This window comes from Protopterus annectens, chromosome 3.part0 (genome assembly GCF_019279795.1).
Source record: "Protopterus annectens isolate FY-2018-M chromosome 3.part0, PAN1.0, whole genome shotgun sequence".
In the NCBI taxonomy this organism is placed as follows: Eukaryota; Metazoa; Chordata; order Ceratodontiformes; family Protopteridae; genus Protopterus; species Protopterus annectens.
Genome location: NC_056731.1, coordinates 1523788467 through 1523803511, shown reverse-complemented (window position 1 = coordinate 1523803511; position 15045 = coordinate 1523788467). Strand labels below are relative to the sequence as shown.

The following is a 15045-nucleotide window of genomic DNA, read 5'->3' as shown; positions in this document are numbered from 1 at the left end:
AACATTTCCGTATATTAACAGGTTTCTAAGTGATGTTGTCGACACCAGTGACTCTTCCCTTCCTGGTAGTAAAGATGTATAAAGTACTGAAAGTGGTAGAGTACATTTTGGGGAAACTATATCACAGTTTGTGTGCTTTTCATAACAGCAGTGACTACTTTTTAAAAGTGGTGACAACAATGTGATAAATAATTCTGGATTTGATTGTGAGGGCTACAAGCCAATTTACTTTGAAGAAAGAAAAAAGGAAGACAGATTACCAAAAGGCGTCGGTAATGGAGATGTTGTCTCCTACCAAAGACCCCAGGATGTCCACATCTCCTTCTCCTTATAAAGTCTGCTGGATCTTCTTTACCACACAGACAGGAGTCTTCTGGCACTACTGATATGAACTGGAGAAGAGCTGGGAGCTTCTCCTTAGAACAGGAGCTTTCTAAGATTTTGGATTCAAGCCCAGGTTCAACAGCGTCCTTTAGATCCTACAGATCCCTTCACAGCCCAACCCATCTAGACAGGTAAGAAATAACATTGGCATTTCTGAAGGCTCAGATGACATGTGGTGTCATCTTAAGAGACCCTGACCTTCTTTAATAGTGTTCCTCCTATGGGTCATGTTTTGGCTCCAGAAATCATGGAACCAGTATAGCAGCATGTGCCAATATATTCAGTGCTGAAAGATAGTGTGTGCAACTTGGTCTTGACCCCGTTGGTACCAGGGATTACCAGATCAGCGCTCAGTGCTGACACAGGTCCCAACAATGTCTGAACCATTATCAACCTTGGCATTTGACCCTTCGCCAACAAAATCATCCTTGATGACTTTGGCCCTGGAAGCTTCAGTGCCTACGGTCAGTGCTAGTGTTCATCCTCAAAGCAGACACTGGCAGAGTTGGTACTGAGAGTCATGAGCCAGAATACCTCGGTTGACAGACTGCAGAGGTGATCCAAGTTGATTTTTAAGTGCAGACTCCAACAGTTCCACCCCTGAAACTGTATAGTCGGAAGTATTTAGCCGTACATCAGTCTTGTTCCATCAGGACAGATAACCTCTCAGGCCCAGTTTGCTGAGGTCTGGGGTGTCCTCTTCCCAGAAGAGTTCAGAGGAATTATTCGCTAGCCCTTCAAGGAAGAGGTAGTGCAAAAGGAAGCACCTAGACTCCATTTTAGAGTGTTCATCTCCAAACATGGATTTTGATGAAGGGGAGGCCCCCCCCAAATTCCCTCCTGAAGATACCATATTTGGTGAAATCCTAGGGATCATGAGGGAATGGTGATCCTAGCCAACAATCTCCATTTCCCAGGTGGAAGAGATTTTGCAGGAAACCTATCAGTCCACTCCTCCAGCAGCCTGATAGTGCCATCTTCAGATAAGTTTGGAGACATGATGCATTATATGTAAAGAGCTAGAGGTGGTAGATCCTATCCACCAAAAGCTGGAAAGAGTGGTGCAGATTCCCACAAAGACAGTATTACAGCAAAAGACTGTTTGCAGATTCCATAATGGAGTTTGTTGCCATCAAGCTTGAGGCTTGAGCTATGCGTCCTAACAGGAGAATACATGAGGCCCAGGTTATGCATCTTCGTGACAGGAAACCCCAGATGATGTGTAGACTTGGGAAGCCCATTTATGCTACCAGCACTTTTTCAATCAGGACATCAAACTACTTGGTGCATATGGTTTAGTTTCAGAGAGATATGGAGGAAAAACATCAGTTGCCCACATGTGATCTGAGGTCGCAGTTGGAGACCCAATGTAATCACTGCAACCATTCCTAATGCAATGGATGGAGCAGATAGAGCAGTGTGCTCAGGCATTGCAATACAGAGGCAGGCCTGGTTGCTTCTCACTAATTTTGTAGACCACTTCAAGGTGATGTTTGTCAATGCTCCCTTTGACAGAACCTCCTGTTTTGGGCAAAAGGGCAAAGGGAAACCGTTGTAATGTGAGCAGGATGCAAAATGCTCATTGCTGTTGGGGAGAAGCTTTTGACCTTGCAATGGACCTTTGAAAGAAACCAAAAAAAGCACCAAAAACTTATGGTTTCAAAGTCACAACAGCCCCAGCACAGAAAACAGAATGGCTGAGGATCCCACTGTATGTGAGGATTCTCATCCAACCACTGTCCTAGAGGGGGGAGTTGACTCACACCAGCAGGGGTTCTGGGGATCCTTTCAAAGATCACATTAGTATGATCCATGAAATGTTGCCCATCTGTCACCCTTCATTGACAGATGAACTGCTTTCCTTGTACCGGACAACATGCTGGCTATCGCACAGGACCAGAATGCAACATTTCTACCAGACAAAATTTCTTCCATAATTTAGAAAATAGTAAGTCTTTCAAAAAATCCACACCCCACCATGGAAGCAGTACTCAAAGGGGTTGGGTCTGATGGCAACTTCTTATTCAGCAAGTATCATATGTCAGACTCAAAGGTATTACAGTGGACAGTCAAGACTGAATAGGCTATACAACCCAGTCCATGATACAAAACTTACTACAACCATTCTATTATGCTGGGCAGATCCACAAAATATGTCCACACAAACCGCCTTTATTCAACTCCCAACTGCCACGACAGCAATGGATGCATCCATTCTGTGTTGATGGGGCATTATCCAGATAGGACAGTCCAAGGTATGTGACCATCACCTACTGTCCAATAAATTTAGCTCACAGATTACTGCTCTCTCCCTCCCGTATCGTTCAAGTGAAACACTTTAAACAGATTCATCACTAGCTTTCACATAAGACCAAGTCCCGAAAGCGCTATTAAAAGCAACAATATTGCATCAATGGTTCCTGGCAATATTCCAGTATGCATCCTGAATAGCATGAGACACAATTTAGCCACACTTCTGACAATACTGTTCAACCTTAGCCTCCATATGGGCTTTGTGCCAAGTGAATGAAAACCAGCAACAGGGAAAACCTTCCAAAAACTCATTACAGACCCATAAATCTGTTCAGCCTCATATTCAAAGCCATGGAAAGAATTATCATGGACTTGATCAATAAAGACTTAGGGAACCACCAAAAACTGGATGCATCTCAGTTTGGATTTGTCAAAGGCAGGTCATGCTTACTCAATCTGGTGGACTTTTTACACAGCCTACCTCAATCTGGCCAAGGTTTTTGGCACAGCCTTCCACTCAAGCATAGTATAAAAGTTTAATAAACTAGGAATAAGCCCTTTTGTCACCCACTGGATTGCCAGCTGGCTCACAGATAAGACCCAGGAGATCAAAACAGGGGAAGCTACCTTCACAAAAAGACATCACCAATGCAGTCCCTCCAGGGTTCAGTGATCACGGTCTTCTGTTCAGCATGCACTCAGAAGTAAAAGCCAGTACTAAAAGGCTCTGGCTAGGTATGCAGATGACTGCTAGTTAGTACAGGATTTGGGGCCTAACTTTTGACCAGTATGTTTCCACTGTGGTAAGAAAGTCCTTCTGTACTGCACAGTTCATAAGGAGACTGCTTATAAATCCAGGGATGACATTCTTACCCTATACTCAGCCCTCATTAGGCCAGTCAGAGTATAATGCCCCTTTTGGCACATACCTGTCCAACACTTGAATACCGGTAGAGATACCTTAGAAAAGGATGCAAAGCCAAAACAATATGTCCTATATGGACTGCCTCAAAGCACTGTTGTAATATTCTTTCATTTACAGACTGCCAAAAGGTGACCAGCGTCTAGCATACAAGGCATCCTCCGACCCATTGCTAATGGACTTACTTCACTATCCACAAGTCAAAGGTTTCCAAAAATACTCAACCCAAGGACCTAAACTTCTGCTGCAAATTAACAGAATGGTTTGGAGAGACATGTGCATCTTCTAGAGACCACCACTGATCTGGAACAGACTCTCCATCAATGTAAAATCATCCTTAACCATATCCAAGCAAAACTTGGATCAGTGGATGGGAAATAGGAATTTTACCCCATGACTCCCTCCTTCTACTAATGGGCACAGGCATGCGTCCTCTTCTGAATATCTATGTTTTGTTCCAGTAATTATCAGTAGAGCAATATAGAAATATAGATCCTGGAAAGGGTTAGGTGAATCTAAACTCCAATGGGATAAAGATTACGTTTAAGTGCTAAATGGGATTATTGGCGAGGCTTAAATGGCCTGCAAGGCAGCTAGCCTAGTATTAACCTATGAACTATAATATGATGAGTGATGGTAGCCTGTAAAAATGATACTGCTATACACATGAGAGACTGGAGTGTGATAAGACGTGAGCTGGAACTTAGATGAAAAGTTTGGGTTCACAATGTCACAGAGACAGAAGTATATGCAGAAACATATGGCAGTAATGGGGCTTACCTGTTTAAGACATTAAGTTACAATCAAATTGAGTACACCTTATTATTCTTACACATTTAAAAGAAGGCCACAAATACTTAAAATCTGTGTTTCTACTAAGCACGTATACTTAGTCAAATAAGCAAGGTCACATCTGACAGTGGTATCAGTTCATGCTGCTTTGTACTGTTGCATGAGTGCACTACCTTCTTTACCTTTATAACAGCACTGAAGATTCCCCACACACATTCTTAAGCAAAGACTTAGCCACTTTCTTTATAGTCTAGGATCATACTGTGGAGCTCCTCCATTACCCATAATGCCCTTGACTACTGTGTTACCTCAGATCGAGTTTGTTGCTATTAGACACTATCAATATAAGGTATCATAACCTAGATATGACATAAAAGTGACAATAGAAGGATCAGGAGCACAAACAGGAACTATGGTTCCTATCAGAATAGTTCCTATCAGCAATTCTGTTAGGTCTCTCCCAAAGGCATGGCTAGAGGGAGGGTGGTAGGAAAGTTGAAGAAGAATGAAAATGGACAACACAGATGCATAGTTATGGTAAGTACATAATCTTTATATCTGATATCATTTTCATTCGTTCCTCAACAAATGGGATGGAGTCCCTAGCTACGCTAATCTTTGGTGGCCCTTGGGGAAGGATGTTCTGGAAAACCGCATAACTGAATGTAGTTGTTTCTGGAGATGATATCCAATATGTAATGAGAAATAATAGTCTGAGCATTAGATCATGTGGTAGCTGCACAAATATCATCCTTGGAGGCTCTAGCCAAAAGGCAGCTGATGTACCCACTGACCTAGCAGAATAAGATTTTAGTTGTCTTGGCAAGGTTAAACCTCTCAAAGAATAAACATAAGAAATACAATCTGTTACCTATATGGCTAGAGTAGTTTTTGAGACTGGTCTTCCTTAGTACTAGAAAAGGGGAGAAACAACTGATCAGTTTCTGAATTCTTTAGTCTTGTGAGGGTAAAGTGAAGTTGCCTATGTGCATCTAAAAGATGAAGGGTATAGTTAGTACATAAGTTAACTCTAACTTTGTGAAAAATCAAATATAGGGTTTCAAAGATAGTGCTTGGAGTTCAGATACTCATCTTGCTGAAGTTATAGCCACCAGGACGACTGTTCTCCAACACAGACATTTCAGGTCTACTTTAGCTGAAGGTTCAAAAGGTGGAAGCACCAAAATCTGCAATACCAAAGTCAGATCCCAAGGTGGAGTAGGGTCCCTAATTGGAGGTCTCAGTAAAAAGGTACCTTTAAGCATTACATAACCCAGATAAAGCCAAAGGAGAAGCATTATCTCTGGTGTGATAATTGGAGAGGCTGCTAAATGAACTTTAGTGGTGGAAAAGCTTGCTCCGCCCTGAAAGACTGAGGCAAGGAAATCTAAAATAGCTGGAAGTAGTGGAGCAGTGAAAGTATCCAACTCTCTCTCTGTTGAGCCCAAAAAGAGAACCTCTTACATTTGCTCTTATAAATCTGCCTAGTCAAAGGTTTGTGGGACGAGACAAGAATTCTGCAAACTGGGGAGGAAAGCCTGGAATGTCTAGCCATCGCTGGAATTGGAGAACTTGAGGCTTGCAATATCCAGGTGAGTTATGCATGATGGGTATTACAGAAGGTCTGGATTGCGATCCAGCATCCATGGAAGATATGCTAGGTGAGAACATAGAAAGGAAAACCACACTTGCAGAGGCCAATAGAGGGTAAATGAGGATTACTCTGCTCTTCAACCACAGAGCTTTTTGAAGAAGCTTGGGTATTAGAGGTAGGGGAGGGTAAGCATAAAGGAGACTGGAGGGCTAAACACAGACTAGAGCATCTCTCAGTGAATGTCCCTGACATGGAATTAGGCAAAGAACCTGCTGCATTTGTTGTTGAGGGGAGAGATGAATAGATCACAGCACGGTTGACCCCATTTGTGGAAGACCATATTTGCCACTCACTGATTGACAGACCACCTGTGAGGCATCAGGATGGTGCTGCTGAGATCATCTGCTAAGATGTCGGATTTCCCTAGTATGTGTGTCTCTACAAGAAAGTGGTTGGAGAAGATCACCCACAGCCATACCTTCACTGTTTCTCGGCACAGGGGATTGGATCTGGTTCCTCCCTGTTTGTTGATGTGCCAGACTAGTAACATGTTGCTTGTTTGTACAGCAGTAACTCCTAGTGGAAGAGACTTCTGAAGAGCCTGCAATGCTAAAAGCACCATTCTCATCTCCAAGACATTTATATGCAGATTGGTCTCTTCTGGGGACCACATGACTCAAACAGTCCATCCCAAATAATGCCCCCCACCCCAACTGGAATGCTTTTGTGGTTAACATGGCATTTGCGGGAAGAGGAATAAATGGACATCCTTGACACATTTCTTCCATCACAGTTGAGATTTTCTGCACACCTGAGATAATTTTATCGAATGTCATTAAGGATGTCGATGAAAGGACCACTACACTGCTAGAGTCCACTGAAGAATAATCATATGAAGACAAGCAGTGGTTATTAAAGTTATTGCAGCAGCCACTGACCCTAGGGGCTTTGAGTATTATTCTTGCTGGTGGGAGGGGTGACAGAAAAACTCTCTGACATGCGATTTTAAAGTAAGAACTCTGTTTTGAGGGAGAAGAGCTAGAGAACTGATTGTATGCAGACGAGCCCCTATAAACTCCAAGACTTGAACTGGTTGAAGTTGTGACTTGGCCAGACTGACCGTAATTCCCAGAGTGGGATAATTGGAATAAATAATCCCTGGTTCTTTCCAGAAGATGCCCAGTCGGTGCTGTAAGGAGACATTTGTCTAAGTAAGGAAGCACTCTGAATCCTGGTAGTCTTAGATGAGCTGCTATCACTGCCATGCATTTGGTGAACATCGTGGGGGTTGTGGTGAGACTGAAGGGCAGGGCTCTGAACTGATGATTACTGACTCCCAGAAGGAAGTGTAGGTATCTACAAGAGCACCTGTTCATTTTGATGTGATAGTACACATCCTGAAGATTGATAGAGCACATCCAGTCGTCCTTCTACAGGAGAGGCAGAATGGACTGAACCATGACCATCTGAAATTTGGAATTCTTTACAAACTGGTTCAGATAACGGAGATCCAAAATGGGTCTCAGGTCCCCTGTTTTCTTTGGCACTAAAACAACCCTGAGTAAATTCCAGATCCTCTTTGGTCTGGGGGGACCTCTTAGATGACTCTCTTGTCTAGCAGCCTTTGAATCTCTAGAGCTGCTAACTCCCTCTGATTGGGTGGAACATCGGAGAGACCTTTTCTTTTATTTTGGAGAACTTGTAAAAAGGGAATGAAGTATTGTCTGGATATGATCCTTTGCACCCATGAATCTTCTGTGATGGCTATCCAGGCTTTGAAGCGCAAGGACAAGCATCCCCCCCCCCCCCAACTGCTTCCAGAGAGAGACAACCAGGCAACCTTTTAGGAGCATTGAAAGGATGTGTCTGATAAAGAGTCTCGAGACACTTGATTCTGCGGACCACTTTTCCAGAGTGGGCAGTGACTTCCACTGTAGCTATTCCCCTCCTGCATCTTTTTACCACCATACGGATTCCTAGAAAAGGGTCCCTGCTGGGTAGAGAAGCAGATTCCCATGGCAGACAATGTCTTTCCATCTTGCTCACTGCAGGAAAGTGTCTCTTTAACCGGTGCCTTCTGTGAGGGATTCCTATGGGGAATCCAAGCGTCTCCTCTTGCATGTTTTCTTGCAATGAACATCTTCAATGGGGTGTTCTGGAGAGGTGTCAGAAGAAAGCAGACAGTTCCCTGTGGTGTAGGATGACACACTCAGACACAGAATCTGATGAGGGATCCAAAGGAGCGAGAGTCGAAACTGCTCTGAGATGACAGAAAACTCTCTTCACCACCTCAAAGGAGGAAGGACCAGGAGAAGCTAAGGACAGTCCGACTGGAGCCGAGACTCTCAGTGTTGATGATCTTAGGCCCTCCCTGACCCTCTTCTCTGAGGGAGGAGTCAGAGCCTAGTTGTCCTATGTCGAAGCTCCAAGGGGAAGCAACAGCTCTGAAAAGAGAAAACTTCAGAGTCGAAGTCAACCCCTCAGATCAGACACTGAAGCTTTGGCTCAGAGAACCATCAGGGTCTAGGGGTGTAGTAGCCAACTTGAATCAGGGAAGTCGGAGTGGAAGATAGAACAACCTTTGGTTCCGATGGTTCAACTCTCGGGGATCTCAGATCTGAGGACTCTGAAATGGTAGGTTGGATCACAGAAGGAGCGATAACAGGGTGGAAAGAAGGTTTTAGGCTCATGGATCCGATCGGCAACGGAGACAGTAAGACCCCATCTGGATTTCTGTTCTGAGGAACACTTTCATCATCCTATCAACCTCTGCTTCAGAGAGACTTTGGGAGGACCTAACAGAGGAGAAAGTGGAACGTGGCCTGGAAGACATTTTAGGAGTCTCCTGAAGAAAGGGAGACCTCAACCTTAGGGATACAGGCTACGGGGAAAACCTTGGACTACGGAACCGAGAAGACTTAGCAACAGTGGACTTTGGATCCGTACTCTTCGATACCTTCTTAGGAGGTTCTGATGCGAGACTGTGTGGGGATGGTTTTTGGTGCTCCCTGGGCTCCTTGAATTTATGAGAAGGGGTGTGAGCCCCTGATGAAGAAGTATTAGTGGAAGGAGCAGAAGCTGAAAGAAGGCTTTTTAAAACAAGCTTGTTCTTTCTGTCACTAATGGCCCTGGAAATAAATGCTGCACAAATGGGAGCAGGAAGTGTCCAAGTGTGCTGGGCCTAAACAATAAATGTACTCCACGTGGATATCAGAGTTGGGGATCTTATGACCACAGGACGTGAACTTCTGAATCCAGTAGGTTTTTCCACCATACTTTAAAGCAACCCACTACAGAAGCCTACAAACAAGGGAGAAAAAGGAAAAGTTTTTTTAAACAATTAGAAATTAAAAGGAGTTACACCAACAATGGTATGTTAGAAAATACCTTCCAGCAAGGTAACACAGGAAGAAAGTTACTAACAATGAGAATGAAGATTACCAAAGAAAAATATTTTAATTTGGCATTTAAAAAGTTTTGAAGACAGCAAGGGAGATACTATTAATAATACCAAGGAAAAAATAGTTAAGGAGAAGAAATATACGTTTTTGCACTCAGTAAACCCACAAAGAGCTTGACAGATCACAATCTCGTCTGAACCTGAAGGGTGGCAAACAAGATCTGAGGTAACACAGTGGTCAGGGGTAGTATGGGTAAGGGAGGAGCATGACAGTCAGAGCCTAGAATCTACAGAAAGTGGCAGTCTCGATCAGAGGATCAGATCTGAACCCACGCACTGAGAAATGAATGAAAATGACAACATCAGATGCAATGTTAAACATATTCACAACAATGACAGACAGCAGCAGATAAAAGACTTAACACCTAGGGCCTCAGTCACAACTGAAGGACAACTGTGACCAGGGCTGCTAGGTGCATGTGCTGACATTTGTCATTATTATTTGACTTTACACGTCATACATAATTAAGCAGGTTAACGTTTTTCATGTTGACTCCTCTGAAAATGTGTTTAAGGGTGATAAAATGTAAGGAAAAAATAAACATATTCATGCCTGTGTTTTAGAGAGATCCTAGAGAAATTAAATAATTTAAGCTAAAGGCCTGTGGCACCATATTTCAGTGAAATCAAAAAATACTGATTGACACCTTTTCACGACTATAAGCCACCACTATTCATGCACTTCATACATCATGAGTGCACATAGCCTCAAGTTTCAATGCCTTCTTTACTTCCTCTATACTTAAACTCATAAAAGATACAAACCTCACCAACCTCTCCCAACCTCCTGAACCCCAGATAAACGCTACCCCCTTCTCACTCAAGCCAGTACCAATATCTAGCATCCAAAAACTCTTATCAAAACTTAAAACAACCACCCTTGCTGCCGACAATCTTCCTGCAGAATACCTCCAACTCACATCTAGGGCCATAGCCTACCCCATCACACTACTAATAAATATATCTATTACTGAACACATCATTCCAACCTTGTGGAAAACCTCTTTAATTCATCATTCCCCTTCACAAGGGCGGTCCCACCAATCTCTCTAACTAGTGACCCATCTCAATCCTCTTACCTCTACCCAAAATTCTAGAAAGGAGCGTTCACCATCAACTGCTCACCCATCTTCTCTCCAACAACCATCTATCCAACGAAAACACAGCTTCCGCACATTCCCACAGCACCACCACAGCCCTACTAAACTTCACCAGCACCATAAACACATACGGGAACCAACGTAATCTGGTCTCTGCCACCTTTTTAGACTTATCCAAAGCATTTGATACAGTTTCCCACAATAAACTACTAACCTAGCTCTCAGATCTCAAAGCTGACAGCTCCATCCTGTTCTGGTTTAATAGCTATCTAGACAACCACCATCAATCTGTCAAAGGGCTTAACTCCCCCCCCCCCCCACTGCCAGTCACAGTCAGCGTACCCCAAGGTTGGTTCCATCCTCTGCCCCCTCCCATTCAACATCTTTACAAACCAACTCCGCTCAACAACTACAAATGCGAAAATAGTCCAATATGTCAATGATACAACACTGATCTGCTCCGCATCCAACATTCAGCTTCTCCAACATAAATCCCAACAGTCCTTCAGTAAAACAGAAAATTGGCTAAACAAATCCCAATTAATATTAAACCCAAAGAAAACACGACTTATGTTGCTCCACCCTACAAAAACTTATTATACTACCTTCGTAATATCCTCATTTAACAAGACCCTCATCATCCCAGTCCCAGAAGCTAAGTTACTAGGATTTACAGTTGACCAACAACTAAAATACAACAAAAACATATCCCTCACTGTCTACAAAGTCCGCAAGAGGCTAGAGACCCTCTATCGCTGTAAACGGTACCTAACTTCTGAAGCTAGAACTGCCACAGCAAGAACCCATCTTCTAGCAGCACTACTGTATGCTTGCCCAGTATTAACAACCTAAATAAAACTGATCTTAATAAACTCTCCACATGCTATAACAAAACTGACAGGTTCACTATCAACACCAGATCACGCTCCCTCTACTGCCAATCCCTAAATACACTACACTGGTTGGAATTCCCAAAATTACTACAATACCACCAACTCAACCTGGCACACCACATCATATATTATCCTGAAAAAAAAAAACTTTCCTGACCAGCCTCCTAAACTTATACAATTCAAATAGACAGTTATGATCCAGTAAGAAAGCTCTGATAGAAGATATCCAGTGTAAAAATAGCTCTGGGGAATCTCTCTTCACTCACAAAGTTGCAAAAATATGGGATACTCTGCCTTCTGACCTCAGACTACAAAAATGTACATCCACCTTCAAAACCCTACTAAAATCCTATCTATACACCAACCATTTATGTAACTGCATTGAGTCTCCCTGAACTCTCACCCTGCTGAAGGAAGTTACACCCTATGCTTTAGACAAACACACAATACTGTGTTACACTCTTTCAACTTACTGTAAATATTGTTTATAGGCCTATACTATACTAAAGCTCTGTAATGTAAAAACACTGCACCTACACACTTGTCTATAAAGTGTATAATCACGTCTGTACTTTATCTCTGTATTAGCCTATTAACCTTTATGCATGTTTTTCCTAAACTTTGTCACCTTGACTGTTATTAGAAATTGTTCATTACTCTAACTGTTTGGAGCTTTTCTCCCAGGACTCTGCTGAAAATGGGACACTAGCTGTCCAGCCGGACTATCCTGGTAAACAAATGTTAAATAAATAAATAATATGACTACAACATAAGATCTTGAGCATTCATGTCTGGAAATGCATTTTTTCTGATAAAACTGCTTCCTAATAAAGATGAAACTTTTGGAAATAAAGTATTTCACAATGCCACACAGTGATCCCTGCACAGTAATCTTAAAATCAACATAATGCTAGCCTCAGAACATCCAAGTAGCAGAAAAAGATGAATGTGTCACCTCACAATAAAACAGGAACTCTGTTCAAATGAAGATAAACTGAAAGCAAACCTGTTCACTGTACAGTGTAGTGGTCTTGTCAATCAAGTAAACCAACTGAATGGTGTAGTGCCCCACTCGATCTGGAATAACTTTGTCTCTATGAGAGAAATGCAGTGAACTCTGTGTCAGTGTTTAAAGTCATAATATTCAGGGAGTACTAACCATAGAAAAGCTTAAGACAAGCTAAGGGTTAATGCATGCATATCTGTACCACAAGCGATAGACATCAAAACTTCACTTGATATATTAATGTAGCACATCTTGAACAGGCAAATGAAGCAAATTAATGATTTTAGTCAACAGAGTGGCCTCAACAGGGAATGCATGTTTAACAACAAGATCTTCACCTGTTTTGGTAGCCAGATCATTAGCAAAACTCGGATTAAATCTTTCACTAACACAAACTAATCTTGCACTTCAAATGGTTTAAGCAAATTAAACTAGTCTAGCACAATATCATCAATATTGCTACCATGCTACTATATGCTGGTCACCTTTATAAAGCTTTCTAATACTAATAATCAATAAAACATATAGATGATGAAAATTACTCCGGCTGAGGTAGCTGCTTCTCACTGCAAAGGAAAATATTTTATTTTCTGGAAGAAAACTACAGCCTCTGATTTGGAGCTGCTGCATTACCTTCCAGCTGTGTAACACACAACAGTAAATTTCTCTATTGCAAGCTGGAGATCAGTCATTTCAGGCTAACAGGATGTCATCAACAGCAAACAAAGATGAAATCCATTCAAGGAGACCTACACAATCAATAGCCAATTACTAGACTTTTAAAGTATTCACAACTGTTTGTAGAGAAGGAGACAAACAGCTGATCAGATTTTCCATCTTTCTTTGTTCTGAATAGGTATAAATGTAATTGTCTATGAACATCCAGGAGATGTAAAAGGTATTCACCTTTGTTCGAACAATTTGGGAAGAAAACTGGCAAATGAACTGATTGATTAATGTTGAACTCTGTGGCCACCTTAGGTATAAAGGAAGGATTTGTTCTCAAGCAAACTTTATATTTGTAAAAAGTGATGCAAGGAGGTTTGGCTGACAAAGCTTGAAGCTGTGAAATTCCCTCAGTGGAAGTGATAGCTACTAAGAAGAATGTCTGCCAAGAAAGATATTTTAAGTTACATGAACTTATGGGTTTCAAAAGGCTTCTTGGTGAGGCCTTGCAGTACCATCATGAGATCCCAAGGAGGAGAGGGATCTTTAATCTTTAATTTCTTCATGAAAGCCTTGCATAGTTTGGAACAAAAAAGGCTGATTTTTAATTCCTAGTGTGGAAACTGGATATGGAAGCCAGTTAGAGTTTGATGGTTGAGAAGCTAGCTTCTTCTTGAAAAAAGTGCTAAGGAAAAGCAGAATATCTGCTATGGGTGCTGAGAAACGGTCAATATTTTCCTTAGATGCCCAAATAGAAAACTTCTTCCACTTACTATTGTAGACCGTTTTGGTAGAAGCTCTCTGACGGGCCAGAACAATGTCATGTACAGAAGGGGCTAGCCTGGACAATTACTGGAACTGGAGAAACCACTGCGGTCAGTTTGAGGGCGTGGAGATTGGGAATCGGAGTCTCTGACAGGTGAGATATGAGATCCTGCATGGGATCCAGAATCCAAGGTTGAAGCTTGAAGTGAGACCAAAGAAAGGGGAACCACACCTAATGAGGCCAAAAAGGGGCAATGAGGAACTCTTCAACCTGTTTGCTTTCTGTAGAACTTTTGGGATCAATGGTAACAGGGGGGTAAGCATAAAGTAGACCTGGGGGCCAATCGTGGACTACAGCATCCCTTGGATGACTCCCTCTCTGAGGGGATTAGAGCAAAACACTTGCTGCACTTGGCATTCAGAGGAGAGGCAAAGAGGTCACAACAAGGGTGACCCCAACTGCTGAAAATAGTTTCCTACTGACTGTTTGAGGGACCACTCACGAGGGGTCAAAACTGACCTCCTTTGTCTGCCTGCTAGAATGCTGGATATCCCCAGAATGTATGCTGCAATTAGAAAATAGTCTGCTAAAATCACCCACTCCCAAACTCTCATGGCTTTCCTGCACAATGGGTAGGAATGGGTTCCTCCTTGTCTTTTGATATACCAGACTACTGACATGTTGTCTGTGTGAATCGCAATCATCCCCGGGGGAGAATATCCCAGAAGGCTTGCAACAAAAGGAGGACTGCTCTCATCTGTAAGACACTGATATGCAAGTTGGACGGTGTGATTGACCACATGCCTTGGACCATCTTCTTTAGGAAGTGGCCCCCCCCACACCGGGAAGCATCTGTGGCACTGTGGCTACAGCTGGCGAAGGGTCTACCCAGAAGAAGGTTGTGTGATTCCAACTACCACTAGAGATGGTTCTTGCAAATCTGAGATAACTTTATGACAGCAAACAGAGGGTGGTAAAGAACAGCCCACTAAATTGCTGTGGTCCACTGGAGAACTCTCATGAAAAATCTCGCCAGAGGGAGTAGAACAATTGCAGCTGCCATTGACCCTACACAGTCTGTAAAACCAACTTGGCTGGAGGCTGTGGGTGCTGCAGCACATCTTGCACATGTTGCCTTTGAAGTAAAATGCAATGAAATGGCAAGGAAGCTAATTGTGTTCTTGAATCCAATTGAGTCACTATGAAAAA

The 15045-nt window shown here is 42.6% G+C and overlaps 1 protein-coding gene across 1 annotated transcript in view; it reads right to left on the bottom strand.

Moving 5' to 3' along the window:
- The window catches only part of SMCHD1 (structural maintenance of chromosomes flexible hinge domain containing 1), a 3546415-nt gene that overhangs the window by 869043 nt on the left and 2662327 nt on the right, over positions 1-15045 (bottom strand). Inside the window, exon 35 of the mRNA XM_044065561.1 lies at positions 12405-12492. Coding sequence (XP_043921496.1) covers positions 12405-12492 — 88 coding nt within the window. The remainder of the gene's footprint in view (positions 1-12404; positions 12493-15045) is intronic.